Below are 15,426 nucleotides of genomic sequence, written 5' to 3'. Positions count from 1 at the left end.
GAAGTGTGATTGTTAATTTAATGGCGCGGAGTGAATTAGTACATAATTCAATTCGTGTAACTAAACCCACCTGATGGAATGAAGGTGATTGTTGCTGCACTCGTTTGTAGCAGCGATAATAGTGGATACAAGCAAACAACTAGTTTGTGGAATATATTCACATGTTGAGGATACATTATGATCGGTAAGATGAGTGGTTGTGGTCAACAATTAGTTACGCTTCATATAAGGTATTGTCTTCGTCGCAAAAGGATTCTTATCACAAGTTAAGTGACCTGTTATTTATAATGCACAATTTTTTTTTGATTCGCAATTTATGTGAGATTCTCTTTTATCTAACACGAGTTCTTAATTGAGGGTAAATTATGTATACAAAATATGTGAGTTTTTATAAATGTTGTCATATAATAATGTGATTAAAGTTTTAATTATGTCTCACATGAGGTGTTACTTATTTTGATGAGAAGCACATAAGTATCATTTGTATTGTTTTGTTTGAAATTTGCTATGTTGAAAAATGAGTGACTCTTGCTTTCATAATTTTTTTTTAACACTTATTTAATCAACGATCGTTTATCTTTTACAATAAACACTGACCCTATAAAAAGATAACATTATTTGATATCATGCACATAAATTGGTTTATTAAATTTTTTAAATTTTTGTAAAAAAAAAAAATCAACTACCCTTTTGAAAAAATAAAATAAAATAATTGTTATCACAATTTTCTTTTTCCTAAAAATTGGACGTGAATATCATTTTTGGCATCTGGTATTACCAATTCAAGAGATGGAAGAAGGAGATGATAAAACAGAGTCTAAATTAAACTTCTTATTCAAAAATGAAGTTGCAATGGATCAAATGAAATTGTTGACAATCCGAAAAAGAAAATAGGTTCTAGAAGACTGAGAAAATAAACGACACATCAAAATGTAGATTATTCAAAGATTGAAACTTGACTTGTGCTTCCCCTTTGTTCTTTATTATTTGACTTTGATAGCAAAGCTTCATACTTACCTAAACCCAGACTCATACCAAGGAAACCACACATGGATTAATAACAAATAAAATGGAGACCTTTAATATACAAATCACGCTTTAATATACCTTATTTATCATCTTCCCGACCACTCTTCTCATCTTTTGTCCATCTACAGTCTCCATTTACCCACTGGAGTCTTCTTTATAAAAGTTTTGTTCGTACGAGTGTTTACAGAAGTTCAATATACAACCAATAGCAACTGTGGCCCATTAGAGATGGCCACGGATTCAGATTGCAATGATGAAAAGAACATCGAAGAGAATGAATTTATTGTACATTAAGTAGTTGAACAGTATATATAATAAATACACATAAGGCTGTGTATTTGAGGCAGCCCAGCCAAGTCAAAGCGAAGCCAAAACCTGCGTTGTAGCGTCTAGAAGAAACAATTAACGATCCACCCGTCCCCTCCACAGCCAGAATGAAACTTCTTCAAAGTCACGAAGTCTTCTGTTGCCTTTTTGACGGGTCCGGGTCTGGGTCCTGCCTTCCATTCAATCTGACCCCATTTTTTTTATTATTTATTAAATGACCATACAGATATCGGTCATTAGTCTTTCGGTCAATTACATCATTTTTCAAATTATATAAATATCTAATATATGTATACGTATATGATAGTCAACAGTGGTTGACTGTTGAACCCAACACCTACTCAATAGACCCATTCAAAATTATTAAATTCTGGCTTATAATAAATGAATAGATAGATTATGAGATCTTACTCGCAAAAAAATATGCATAAATTTGGAGCTCAGAAGTGGCATTTATATTAGAGTTAGTATAATATATACTTAAATTCACTGTATTATTAAATATATATATATATATGTTATTAAAATAAGATTAAAAGAGTGAGATTATGTCCTGTAATTCCCAAGTCAAAAGCCAATTCTAAAGGCAGAACAAAAGCATAAGCATTATTGGGGGGAAGCTGCAACGAAGATGAAGCTATTCTATTTCTATGCTTTGTTAATATAAACTATCTTTAATTAATATCCTTAGCTTTGCCACTTAACCTCACAAAATTAAGTATCATATTATGGAGAACCCAAAGGATCATCTAAGTCACAAGCAAATGTGAACTTGCATTTGGGGAAAGTTAAATTTATAAAAGTATGCGAGATAACATCAATGTTTAATTAATTAGTAAAAATTTAAAATATGAGTGCAATTAAATTTGAAAAAAATATTTATACTAATGAAATTTTGATATATAACTTTATCACGTATGAATATTTTAAATAATAAATTTCTAATGATACTATTTTTTCAACTAAAATTGAAAGTCTTGATGATGAGTATTTTCTTATCTAACTCATTAAAAATGTTGATGATAAGGAGTTAGTTATCTATTTAATTCATATTTATAATCTTATTTCTACTAAGATTCTTATCTTCAAAATTGTTTAAACAAAAATTGTTCAAAAAAATCTTAACCCGACCTTTTGAATTTATTCAAAAAAAAGTTGTAGTGGATATTTGGGTAACATTCAAAATTGTTCGCCTTAAACTTATCTTCGACCACTACAAAAAAATTGGATTTAACAACTAACTTTAGAAATCAAATTATCTTCCATCTGAGTACAAGATGGAATTAAAGACGGAATTCAGAAAAAAAAAAATCAAGAATTTATATTTTAGTGGTAGTAGAATAAATTCATTTTTGAGGGTAGAAGAAATATAAAAAAATGGAATGATTTTTGTCTTTAATGAAAAAAAAAAAATCCCTTCCATCTCTGAGTTCATCTCCAAACTTAAAAAGTAATTAGAGACGGAATTGTCTTCGACTCTAAAAGAAAAAAAAATATTTTTATTATTTTAATATTATTTTTCTAATAGAGACAAATATTTTTTTGTCTCTAAATAAGTAATATAATATCCATTTAGAGATGGATTCAAAGGCAAAACAATTTTGTATCTATGGGGCAATTCCAAATCAAAGACTTAATTAGAGATTGAATATTTTCGTCTTTGAAAGAAAATAATCTTTTTATAGATAACATCCTTAATACAAAATTTGAAATAGAAAAAATTGAGAAAAAAATAATTATTTTTATATTTTTAATATTATTTTTAAATATAAACAAATACTATCTTGTTTCTATACAAAATAAATATATTTGTATAGAAATGACCATAGAGACCGAATATTCCATCTCTATTGTCTACTTTCGTGACACAAAAAGTAATTTTTTATTCTTTTAATTTTAATTTTTTGAGTAACCACCTTTAATTAAAAAATTTTATAGTAAACTTTGACTCATGCCTGTGTATGTTAGAAACCAAGATAAAAATCAATAGCTTAGAGCTTGTTTGTTATTTTTAACTCGTTTTTAGTTTTTAGTTTTTAGTTTTTAATTTTCTAAAATAGTCAAAACGTATTTTATTTTTATATTTTTAAAAATATATTTTCGAAAACAAGAACAAATTTTGTAAAAAAAAACTCAAAATAATAAAAAGTTATTTTGATTATTTTCATCACAAATACGTTCAAAATTTTCAAAATAGGAAAAATGCTACAGATAAAAAGAGCTCGTTTTCAGTAATTTCAAAACAGGCACTCAAAATATAAAATTCAAAATTTAAGACTAAAAATTGAAATAAGAAAAGAATATTCTCTTAATATTTAGGACATGTGACGACTTTAATAAATTAAAACTTTAATAAATTAAAACTTTCTATGAAGATAACTAAAAAAATGATTAAATTCAAGATTAATACCGTTGAGATTTCTATTTTAATTAATGAAAAGTTGAGAACTGCATTAACAAGGCATTACGCGTTGTAGTTTATTATTCAATTATGTTATTTATTAATAGTATTTACTATTTGTGGTGCTCATGTTATTGTTATTTCTAGCGAGAATTTAGCCGTCTAATTGATTTTAGATAACAATCAATTTGAGGTAACAAGATGGTAATCGCTTTGGTGCTGTTCGAAATCTAATTAAGAGGGTATTCTTATAATTTTCTCAATAATTGACTTCTAAATCTCCATACATTTTGGACTGCCATTTATCTTAATATTTATTTATTATTTAAACTTATTTGAATTTAGTAAATTTATAATAATATATCATAAAATTTTGAGGTTCTAAAAGATCCAACTTCTTTATTTTTTTTTTATCACAATTTGAAAAAAAAATTACTTAAACATATGTGGATTAAATAGTCAGTTATCTAACTCATTGAAATCTATCTAATCCATGATTTCAAACTAAGATTTGGATAACGTATAATCATAATTCAAGTAGGATTCTAATTACAATTTCTATATAAGGAGGCTAAAGTCACAATTTTAAACATAGTTCTCAAAAATCATTATTAGAGAGAGAGAGAGAGTAAAGTAAAAAATTAAGAGAATGGCTCACTTCTCGTTGCCCATGTCTTGTTCTTGTTCTTGTTGTTATTCATTGGTTCCCGGAATTAAATTCAAGCCAACAGAGAAAGAGCTTCTCCACGGTTTCTTGACTCGAAAGATTCACGGTCTTCAATTTTCATGCAACCCTATCATAGAAAAAGATGTTTATGCTAGCGAGCCATGGCTATTTCAAGGTATAATAATTGTTTGAATATTTTGTTTTCCTTTTCGTCACTCTTTCCATATTTTATAGACCTTTATATTTAAAATTGTTTCTTAAAATGATAGATCCAAATTCGGAAGATGAAAAATACTATTTTGTGAGAAGGGAGAGAAAATCAGAATCAATTAATGGGAAGAATTCGAAGCGAAGTCTTAAAGTTACAGGGAACGCTAAGGGTGGATGGTGGAAGGCCACCGTCGGCGATCAAATGATATTCAACCAAAAACGTCACGTTATTGGATATAAAAAGACATTAAAGTTTTGTATGTATAAAAGTGACAAGCGCAATCGTAATGAATGTATCAAGACTGATTGGATCATGCACGAATACAGATTGCCACGCCCAACTGTAAGTGTATATACACTTAATTTTGAGTATTAAAATTACATGTGATTATTCAATGTTGTCAATCCATTTTATAAGTATTAAATCTCATTCATTTTGAAAAATGTCCCCCCAAGACTCGAAAACTTAATTTTGTAAGATATTAAATTTATGTCTGTTAATTACAGTTTCAGGAATGGGTTATTTGTGGAATCAAGAATAATGGCTTGAAGAAAATGGAGGATATACAAAATGTCTCTCAAGATTCAACAGCAACACAACATGGTCACTATAATATTCCTAAAAAAGTATTAGCGTCTCATCAACAAATATCGCAATTGGAGCAACACAATCTTGACAAAGAACTAATAGTATCGCAACCCATATCACAATTTGATCCAAATGATGATTTCGAAGATTTTGTTGGCTGCTTGGAGAATGACTTACAGCATCAAGAAGTATATAGTGAAGAGAACAATAATGCTCTTACAACGAGCATTTTTCAAGATCAGACACATTATAATGATAGTGTAGCAAGCATGAATATGGTGTGGTATAACCAAGATCTTCAAGTTCAAGAATTGATAGCAACGCAACAAATATCACAACATGATCAGTACAATATCCCTCAAGAGCTGGTGGCGTCGCAACAAATTTCTCAACTGGATCAACACAATCTTAACAAAGAATTGGTGGGATCGCAACCAATATCACAACTTGATCCGAGTGATGATTTCGAAGATTTTGTTAGTCACTTGGAGAACGAGTTACAGTGTCACGGAGAATATAACGAAGGGAACAACAATGCTGTTACAATGATCACTTTTGAAGACTAGATGCAATATAATAATAGTGTACAAAGTATGAATATGATATACTGTAATCATGATCTTCAAGTTCAAGGGACAATGTGGGGATTCTTGTAGGTGATTTTTTTTTATTGTAATATGATTACATAATATGTTATGTTGTTTGAATTAAGCATGATTCATTTAAACTTGTTTGCGATCTTATTGTCTCTGATATGTTTAGTTAATATTGATTTATAAAACAAACGTAAATGATAAAACACATAGTTAATTACATATATTTTGTTGATTTGTTCTCACAAATAATATTTAAGTATTATCACATGCGTAAACATAAATAATATAAGCTAGACAATGTGTTTGAAAGGTAAATAAGAGGTAGCATGAGAAAAAAAAATTAAAAAATAACATATCACGACTATAGTGGCATTGAAACAACAACAGAGACAATACTTCTATGATAATCTCTAGCTTGAGGAAGATAGAAAATTAATAAGAGAAGTTGTCCTGATAATAATGCACAACTATCACAAATAGCTCAAGGTGTCTAAATCATATATCAAAGTTGGTCAAAATGTTATATTACATTTCCTAAGGTAAATATAAATTGAATGGCCTATCTATTTATTAGATAAAATGCCATAACAAAATTAAAATGTAACATATTCATTATCAGGGGAGAAGAGAGAGATTTCAATAAAATATAATTTCAGATGACTTTAAATTCAATGCCAATCGGGAAATGATGACTTGGGTGAATGATAATTTGGCAATTCTCCAATTACATCAGGGGATTTTGGCTTTGAAAGTTGAAGGTAACTGACGAATTTGACGTCACCTGAGGGAGAGGAAGAAGATGTAATCCAGAGCCCCAGTGAAGCCCCAAGTGCAGTTTGTGAAGGCTGGCAACAAAAGGAGTCTAGTTTCAGAAATGTTTTGCAGAAAGTCTACGTTTCCAAAAATTCGTACAAAGCAATTCTATGAAAATAAAAATGAATACGAAAACAAATAGGTATCAAACAAAACCTAATAATATGTACAGCAAACAATCAATCATCAGTTTTTCATATCAAATGCCAAGAGTTTTTAACAAGAATTATTTCTTGTGATGAGCATTTTTGACAATTGACCAAATTTCCACACTTGTCCTCGGATTTTACAAATTGAATACCAAGACCTATTGTTTATGATCACAGAAACATTTTGGGAGTGTCGTTTTGACTTTTTTTTTATTTTTGAGTTATTTTTACAATTTTAAAAATATTTTAAGATCATTTTATAATATTAAAAAAGTATAAAAAAAATATGTTTTTATCCGCAAAAAGTTAGAGACTCTAACTCAAACTTTTTAATTTTTTTTTTAAATTTGTTTGAATGCATTATAAAATTTATGTTTATTTTTAAATTAAATAATTATTTTTTTAATAATTTTTATATTAAAGATTATATTTAAAAAAGCCTCCAATATTTTTTATTTATGTATTTTTCTCACATTTTTGTTTTCTATATTTTTTGAAAAGTGCCATTTCTCATTTTTCTTTTCATTTTATATCCATTTCTCATTTTTATTTTCATGCAACTTATCATGTAAAAACACACCTAGTCGAAGAGCGATTTGAGAAAAAATGAGTCTAAAATTTAACCCACATCTACATTAATTACACGCCCTGCGAATAATAAAACGTGTAGATTCTTAATATTATTTTTTTTTCATTTAGAATAAAAAAATCCTAGTCAGGCGCTTGTTTGGATCCAAAAACAAAAAAAGGCGAAATGAAATATTTTACAGTTGTGGAAACTAAAAACGACAAATACACGTCATGAGACAACGAAACAGAGCTCACATGAAAACCTTAATTATATGAATCTGCTTGTGCTTTCTTTATGTGTATTCGCCGTATAGTACGTGCAATTTGAAGCACCGCCTGCCTGCCCACGTTTCTACCTTCACCTTCACCAATGCCCATTTTGTTTCTCTACATACTGATGGATTGAGTTCACACTAATCAACAACCAAATTAAAGAGTATTTTAAGCTCCACACCCTCAACTCAAGTTTCCACTAACCAATAACGATTTCATGGTCCGAGAACTTAAAATAATCAAAAATGTTTATTGGTAATATAAAAATATTAAAATCAAATTACAATTGAGGTGTTATCGAGAATTAATTATCAAAATATTAATTTGCCCTTTTATCCAAATTTGATTGCAATTATAAAAAATATATATATATATATCTTTTTGCTATATGAATAAAAATATTTTTAGATTACGTGAAATAGATTTTAATTACAAATATATATATATATATATATCTAAAAATATATCAAAACTTTAAAAAAAATGTATTTAAGAAGAGAGAAAATAGTTAGATTTATTTATATAATTAAGGGCAAAGATTTATTTATACTTATTCTTTCTTTATATATTTTGTATTACTTTATTATTATTAGAAAATAGTATACGTGGCTACCGGCATTGACCCGAATACGTGCCACGAAAGACGCTCGCTCGTGTGCAGTGCACCCCCTCGAACTCGCATTCGTGATCTGTCAACGTCAAACGTAAGCAGTGTTCTGAGCCTGACATCACAACGGCTGTCATCACTGGTTTTGCTATTTGTTTTATGTTTTTCTTTTTTTTTTTTTGGTGGCCATTTAAACACCCAATTAGAGCGGACAAGGAGCAGTCAGTAAAAATACTAACCCCAATAACGCGGAACAAGGTTTGAAGGTTCTTGGTCGCCTTCTCCTCCCCCGCCACGCCTATGACTTTCTTCTCCAAGACCCCTTCTTACGTTTTTTATATAAAAAAATTAATAAGATAATACTATTTTATCCGACGAATTAAGCCGAATCACCTCGCCGAGAGGGGAAAATCCCTTTCTTAGTAGCGTAAATATAGACCTCATATTGTTAACTTCATATATATATATATATATATAAACACTAGATTCTTTAAGAAGATCATGAGTTCATGTATAGGATATGGAAGATTTTAAAAACATTCATTCATAAAAATAGAGAGAAAAGTGGTTTATATGTAGAAAAATATATGTGGGTTTGTTTATCATAATCATAATAATGATTATTAAATCAAATAATTGGTGAATGTTGATTATAATTAATTAGAGAGTGTAAAAGCGAAAAGGTAAGAGGTGTTTCTTAGGTTGAAATGGTCAGCAATTGGACTTGCGCAATATCTACACTTGAACAGGCACACTAGCAATGACCACTGACCGGTCTTAACGAAGAAAGCCCACCCGTCGTTTTCCCAGTCAAACTCTCTCTCTCTCCTCCCTTCCATTCCCTCAAATTTTCCATTCAAAAAAGACCCCTCCCTTGCAGTTGTGTATGCATAACCAACGCCCCTCCATCCGAATCTCTCCTGTATTCTTTTCTCATCGTTTTCCATTTGTTCTCACTCGAATTTTCCATTTCCTAAATTAGTTGGCCTGTTTAATTTCTTGGATCCCTTCCATGTTCTTTGCTTGTCTTCTTCTTAATTAATTTCTTGAATTAAAATGGAGAATTCGGCGAATCATCAGGAGCAAGATAATCTGGTGAACGAGCTGACTCAAGGCAGAGACCTGGCCAAGCAGCTCCAGAATCATCTCAACCTTGCATCCTCTTCTTCCCACGAAGCTCGCGAAGTTTTGGTCCAGAAGATCCTCTCTTCATACGACAAGGCACTGTCGATGCTCAAGTGGAATGGATCCGCAGGAGAGCCGCCGCTGCCGGCCGCTGGCGCCATTGTCATGGCCGAGTCCCCGCCTTCGCTCAGCGGGAGCCCTCACAGCGACGATTCGGATCCCAGTTTCAAGGATCATGAACAAAGGGACGGATCCAAGAAGAGGTGAACTTCTGTTGATATATCTTGTGTGGGCGGGCGCGCATTACAGAATTTATTTCCTAACGGATAGATGTGGTGCAGGAAGAGCATGCCACGGTGGAAGCAACAAGTGCAGGTATGCCCCGGGACGGGACTCGAAGGGCCTCTTGATGACGGCCAAAGCTGGAGGAAATACGGGCAAAAAGACATTCTCGGGGCCAAGTATCCGAGGTATGCAATGCTCGAGCTTGTTATTATCTCGCATGATTAGGTTTAGCTGTCTATCTATCTATCGATCTTAGTTATCTCAATCTTACGTAGTGTACTTTATATCTGATTTTTGGTAAGTCTTATGTTGTATAAAAAATGCGGTTTACTCATTGTAATCAGTCCCTGTAAAAAGGCTGCTAGCGTTGACACTTGAAATTCTGCTATTTGCAGAGGGTATTACAGATGTACTCAGAGGTTTGCCCAGGGCTGTTTGGCAACCAAACAAGTGCAAAGATCCGACGAAGACCCAACAATTTTTGAGATCACTTATAGAGGAAGACACACTTGCAATCAAGGACCCCGTCCCCACCCAGGTTCATCTCTGTCTTCATCTCCATCTTCCCCGTCGCCGGAAAACCGACAGGCAAACATGGCCTTACAAAGTCATCTGCAAGTCAACCCACCAAAGGTCAGCCAGGAAACCCTCTTGAACTTCAGGACAGGCGGCCTCAGAGTCATTACTGAAGGCCTGGAGACTCACCACCAAAGCCAGCCATTTCCTCCCTTCTTCCTGCCCTCTCCTTCCACGGCGGCCGATAACAGTTTTCCGGCGAGACTCTCTCCTTCATTCATGGCGTCGCCGGTTTCCGGGTCAACCTTTTTCCCCACTGATTTTGGAGAGATTAGAGCCTTGCAGAGCGCGGAATGTGAGCTCGCCGGAATTGCTTCCACGGCGGCTTCAGCCACCAGCTCTCCGACCGTTGGATTGGATTTCCCGTTTGGCCCCATAGATGAGTTTGAGCCAAGCTTTTCTTTCGATAACCCAGGATTCTTTTCCTAATTAATTCCCACTTGATCAATCCGAGATTCATTAGTTTTGGTTGACTCAGTAGCAGCATAATCACCATAGTTATATTTACATTATCCATGCAGAATAACATATTTCTGATTGAGATGTGTGGAAGCTTGAAGTAGGCAAGCATTAGGCAATATTCATCATTTGAAGATAATCTTTGTATCCAATATATTCTCATAAATCATTTTACTTTTCTTTTTCTTCTTCTAATGTTGTAATTAAAGGCTTATATATATATATATATATTGTGATCTAAGTTGGCAGAAGTCCTAAATTTCTCTGTAATCTTGAGTTAGCATTCTTAAAGCTTCTTTTATTCTCAGCCACGTGTAACTTCTTTCCCTACGGATGGCTAGTTTCGTCTAATCTAATTCATGAATTCAGTTAGTCCAAATTGAATTTAGCATCTCAACTACGTTGTGTTGGGTAAAATACGTGAAAAATGCAAATAAAATCTTGATTTAGTGGGGGAGAGAGAGATCCAAAGAACCTAATTAACGTTAGGTTGTTCCTCAACCTTGGTGAACTCACTTGGATTATTTTATTGGGCCCCATTTAAGTGGGCCCTAAAACCCATTAGAATTGGGCCTAAGATCTATTTTAAAAATCTTAGCCCCAGTTTAGGGCCTGGGTTCATACTCGAGCCCACTTAGGGCCATTTTCACTCAACACTTAAGTTTCTCAATATGGCCAACCCAACCCAACTCCTTTTTACCATTCTTCATGGGCTTCCAAACCCACTTTTAATTCCCATTTTGATTCTACTTGAGCCCATTATTTTGTTTATCCTAATAGCCTAGAACTTTGAACTATTTGAGCCACAACGCACGAAAAGGGGGAGGAAGGCGTGGCTCTATTTTGGCCATTTCATTGAAATCTGCTTTACCCTTTTCTTCTCCATTCATTACAAACCTCCAACATTTGTTGAACTCAAACACGGGTTGCTTTTGCCTCTACTAAGGGTGTTTTTCATTATTTTTGCTGGTATGTTGATATATCTATCGTGGGTACAGATGCACATATTGTTGGGATATTTTATATTTTGCGTTCTACGCATGTCATCCAAGGGGTAAGGGTTGACCCTACCCATCCAACGACTTAGGAGTTAGGGTGACGCACAAGGGAGTACGTTGTCGTATGCTATTGGAGTAGAGAACAGACACAGTGGTAGCGCGCGCGAGAGCATATATACTGAATGATCTTGTAGTGCAGTTGTCAACAAGCATATATATAGGTATAACACCTCCAGCATCATGTAAAACGTCCCAAATAATTAATAATTACTGAACTTGAGTACTAATTAATGGTGAAAGATTATGAGCATTGGTTGGTTGAATCCTGGACAAGATGTTTGTTGACTGAAATGAATATGTAGTTGTGTGACTTGCAACCGCCACGAAATTAAAAATTGCTTGGAGGATGTTTAAGGAATGCCTGCCTTTTGATATATAGTTAACGCAATCGAAAAGATATATGAGAAGAACAAAGCAATGAAGAGTTCAAAGACTTCAAAATGAATCAAATCGTAGTTGAGATTGATATTTATATTTGTGAAAGCTCAATTGATCATGTAGGAGTTTGTTTCTTATTTGGGGGTGGGGGTTGGTGGGACTTGGAGCCTATATATATCTTGGACAGGGATAAGTAATATTATGCCTTATCCTTATTTCTACATTATTTTTTGGGGTAGAAGATGGTCGCAATAAGTTGCCCTGAATGAGTCCCCTTAGTTATTAGGACTTGCATGCTAGCGTACGTGTCCTAGTTGTAGGGAGCTTAAATTGTGTAACTTAAGTAGCTATTTAATTAAGATTGACACTCTGGACCAAAGACAAAAGATTTGGAGCATTGATTAATTAGTTAAATCCCCAGCAGAATGCCTATTATAAAATTTTCTCATCTAATCTTTGAAATCAAGTCAAATCTTGGTTGACTACCATGTAAACCAATACTGATCTTATTCCTATTTTTAGTTAGTTATGAGGTCTGGCAGATACAGGGAAGAAAATCTAGCTAGTCATGATGATCTGTAAGTTATATTCAGTAAATTAATAATTAGAATAGTACTAAATCTTAATTAAAAGTATATGAAATTTAAATTTATATAGATGAGAGTTAAACAATAAAGTTGGAACTTGGAAGAGATGAAAATGAATCAATTTTCAGCAATCAATTTGGCTGGGACCTTTTTAATACTAAGTCCAAAAAGGTAACATTTATTATTCCCATATATAGGATGTCACAATCCCCCTGAAACTCCCGGAAATTGAGCCCCTCTTTACCATAGGGTCATTTATTTTATGCATTTAAATATTTTTATTAATTAATAAAATATTTTAAAATAAATACATTAAATACCAATCAGGAGTATATTCTTGGAAATAAAAAATTTTTAAAAAGAAAAGAAAATTGAGCGAGTAATTAATGTTACAGTCATACATTTCATGCTGGTTTTAAATGACGTTTTCAGAGACAGTGTGCAATTAATGAAGTTTTTGAGGACCCACCTATTTACACACACACTCACTCTGTCTCTGTCTCTGTCTCTGTCTGTCTTACAATTTTGTCCCCCTCTCAGTCAAACAGAGCCTTATAGGATTTTCATTCCAAATTCTTAATATACTTAATTAATATTTATATATTGTCACCAAATTATATACTACTCGTAATTATAAAAAAGATAAAAAAAAACATGCATATAATTGTCGTAACATTTTATGGGGTTTTTTCTTATGGAAGGAATATACCCAAACGGAGGTCATTATCACAAAGACAACTATCATTTAGATTTGGTATTTGCAATTCTTATGTAGGATTGGTCTCGTTGAATGTTTTTCACACAGACAATTCCATTAGTTTGAAGTCAATTTCATGTAGTTAACAGAGTACCTCACGAAAAGAAAAAATGTTACTTTTAATAATCTTTGAATGTTAAGTTTAAAGTACATGAAGTGTCCTTCAAAAAATTAGTGGATCCCCGGAGCAAAATACCATTATTTTTATTCCAAAAGTAGAGGTAGAGAGAGATAGAAAGGGGAGACAGGGGGGGTTGGTTGAGGAAGATAAATGTGGAAGGTGATGGGTGATAGCAAAAAGGTGGATTTATTGGCGGCAGCAGCGGAAGCAGAAGCAGAAGCAGAAGCAGAAGATCAGTAATTGTGTAAAATCCAAAGCCTTCCTCTCTTCTCCTCTGCTCTCCTGCTTAAATGATGAAAATGCTCGCACATCCATGCACGCAGTGACTCAGCTGCCACCGTGTACCGTCCAACACATAGACGGAGAGTTTTGTACAGAGATTAATGTATATAATATATTAATATATGTCTATGGGCATGAGAGAGAGAGAGAGAGAGAGAGAGAGAGAGAGAGCTATCAATATATAATATATGTACCTCTTCTTTTCAAGTAGGGTTTTGAAGTAAATCAAAACAAAGAAAAACATGCGTTTAGGAAGAAAATACTAACTGTAATTTATAAATATTATTATTTTCATCAATACTAATAACAGCTTACAAATTAATTACATTTATGGAATAAGATCAAACAGACAATTTGTCAGATTTTGCATCCTCATTTATATATATATATATATTCAAGTTTTCTAACCCTAAACGAGTTGTTTTCTCTCCCATTTTTTGTGAACAGAACCCTAAAACTGGTTGATTGTTAACGGGGCCCCGGGGGGGGGGGGGGGGGGGGGGGGGGTGTTAGCGCAGCTTGTTCCCAAAACAAATAGTGAAAAAAGACAATGAAATATATAAAGAAAAAAAGACTATATTTTTAATTATTTCAAATGATAATTAAAAATGGCATCATCAATTTATTTTGACTTTATTTTCTGTTTGAAGTTTCTGAAGGAATGTTTTTCTCCTCTCTTTTTTTTTTTGTAACAAAACCATGAAAACGGAAGGGCTCTTTGTGCAGCTGGGGCTGGGTCTGTGCTCAAAAACCAACAGCTTGAGAGTTCATCAATGGAGTCTTTACCAAGTGTCAAGAATGCCTATCACAAAACAATTAAAACCCACCCAGAAATTAACTGCAGGCAACATATATAGATAGATATATATTTTGACTTCTATTGCTAATTATAAGAAGCAATTAATCTATTAATTAAGATAGTGCTGCATTGAAAGTTTGGCTTCAATGCAGTGTCTTTTATCAAGCATTCCTTCTACAACTGCAGTAATTAAGATCATTCTGATTCCTTTTCTTCTTAAAGGCAAGCCATTCAACACATATATATCATCAACCCATAAATTTTCATCTTAGATATATACTGTTCAAAGGCTCTGGCAGGTGTTGAATCAGGCAAAGAAAGTGAAGGCAGTTTCGAGCATTTGTTCTCATTAGCAGTATTCTCTGCAGCCACTATACACACACACACACACACAAAATTATTGTACTAAACTGAAGGGAAAAGCAGAAGCCAAGAATGGATTGATTAATCATCCCCCGAACAGACCAGTAGCATATATAATTTTATTTAAAAAATTATATGAGTACTATAGTTGGTCATGATCCATAAGTTTTTTAATATACAACACAAATCACAGTTATTATTACTCCTTTAATTTTTAATTATTTATTAGGAAGTAAAAGAACTCCATTACGTGTATATATATGGAGCTCAACCTAAAAGAAAACAAACAAAATTCCATCATTAATTTTAGTTTTTAATTACTATACTGATTACTAATATATATTAATTCCCGGCAAATAAATATAATATATATAACATGATTTTTATATTATTTCTCAGATAATG

The 15,426-nt window shown here is 32.6% G+C and overlaps 2 protein-coding genes across 2 annotated transcripts; both read left to right on the top strand.

Annotated features, from left to right (window-relative positions):
* Positions 1 to 4,686: 4,686 nt before the first annotated feature.
* On the top strand, positions 4,687 to 5,789 carry LOC127796987 (NAC domain-containing protein 83-like). The gene is made up of 2 exons (XM_052329381.1): positions 4,687 to 4,977; positions 5,142 to 5,789. Exons 1-2 carry the CDS (start codon positions 4,687 to 4,689, stop codon positions 5,787 to 5,789), a joined length of 939 nt encoding a protein of 312 aa, XP_052185341.1.
* A 3,318-nt stretch (positions 5,790 to 9,107) lies between these two features.
* LOC127797723 (probable WRKY transcription factor 53) lies at positions 9,108 to 10,917 on the top strand. The gene is made up of 3 exons (XM_052330849.1): positions 9,108 to 9,619; positions 9,698 to 9,826; positions 10,037 to 10,917. The coding sequence occupies exons 1-3, from the start codon at positions 9,288 to 9,290 to the stop codon at positions 10,644 to 10,646; spliced, it is 1,071 nt and encodes a 356-aa protein (XP_052186809.1). The 5' UTR covers positions 9,108 to 9,287; the 3' UTR covers positions 10,647 to 10,917.
* The last annotated feature ends 4,509 nt before the right edge of the window (positions 10,918 to 15,426 follow it).

This window comes from Diospyros lotus, chromosome 3, assembly GCF_014633365.1.
Source record: "Diospyros lotus cultivar Yz01 chromosome 3, ASM1463336v1, whole genome shotgun sequence".
NCBI classification, from domain to species: Eukaryota; Viridiplantae; Streptophyta; class Magnoliopsida; order Ericales; family Ebenaceae; genus Diospyros; species Diospyros lotus.
This window is presented reverse-complemented; position numbering and strand designations above follow the sequence as displayed.

Bases quoted from the DNA above. Each gene is read 5' to 3' on its own strand.
- LOC127796987 (XM_052329381.1), top strand. From the start codon at position 4,687: ATGATAGATCCAAATTCGGAAGATGAAAAATACTATTTTGTGAGAAGG. The intron at 4,978-5,141 runs GTAAGTGTATAT...TGTTAATTACAG, and splicing joins ACAGATTGCCACGCCCAACT to TTTCAGGAATGGGTTATTTG.
- LOC127797723 (XM_052330849.1), top strand. From the start codon at position 9,288: ATGGAGAATTCGGCGAATCATCAGGAGCAAGATAATCTGGTGAACGAG. The intron at 9,620-9,697 runs GTGAACTTCTGT...GATGTGGTGCAG, and splicing joins AGGGACGGATCCAAGAAGAG to GAAGAGCATGCCACGGTGGA. The intron at 9,827-10,036 runs GTATGCAATGCT...TGCTATTTGCAG, and splicing joins CTCGGGGCCAAGTATCCGAG to AGGGTATTACAGATGTACTC.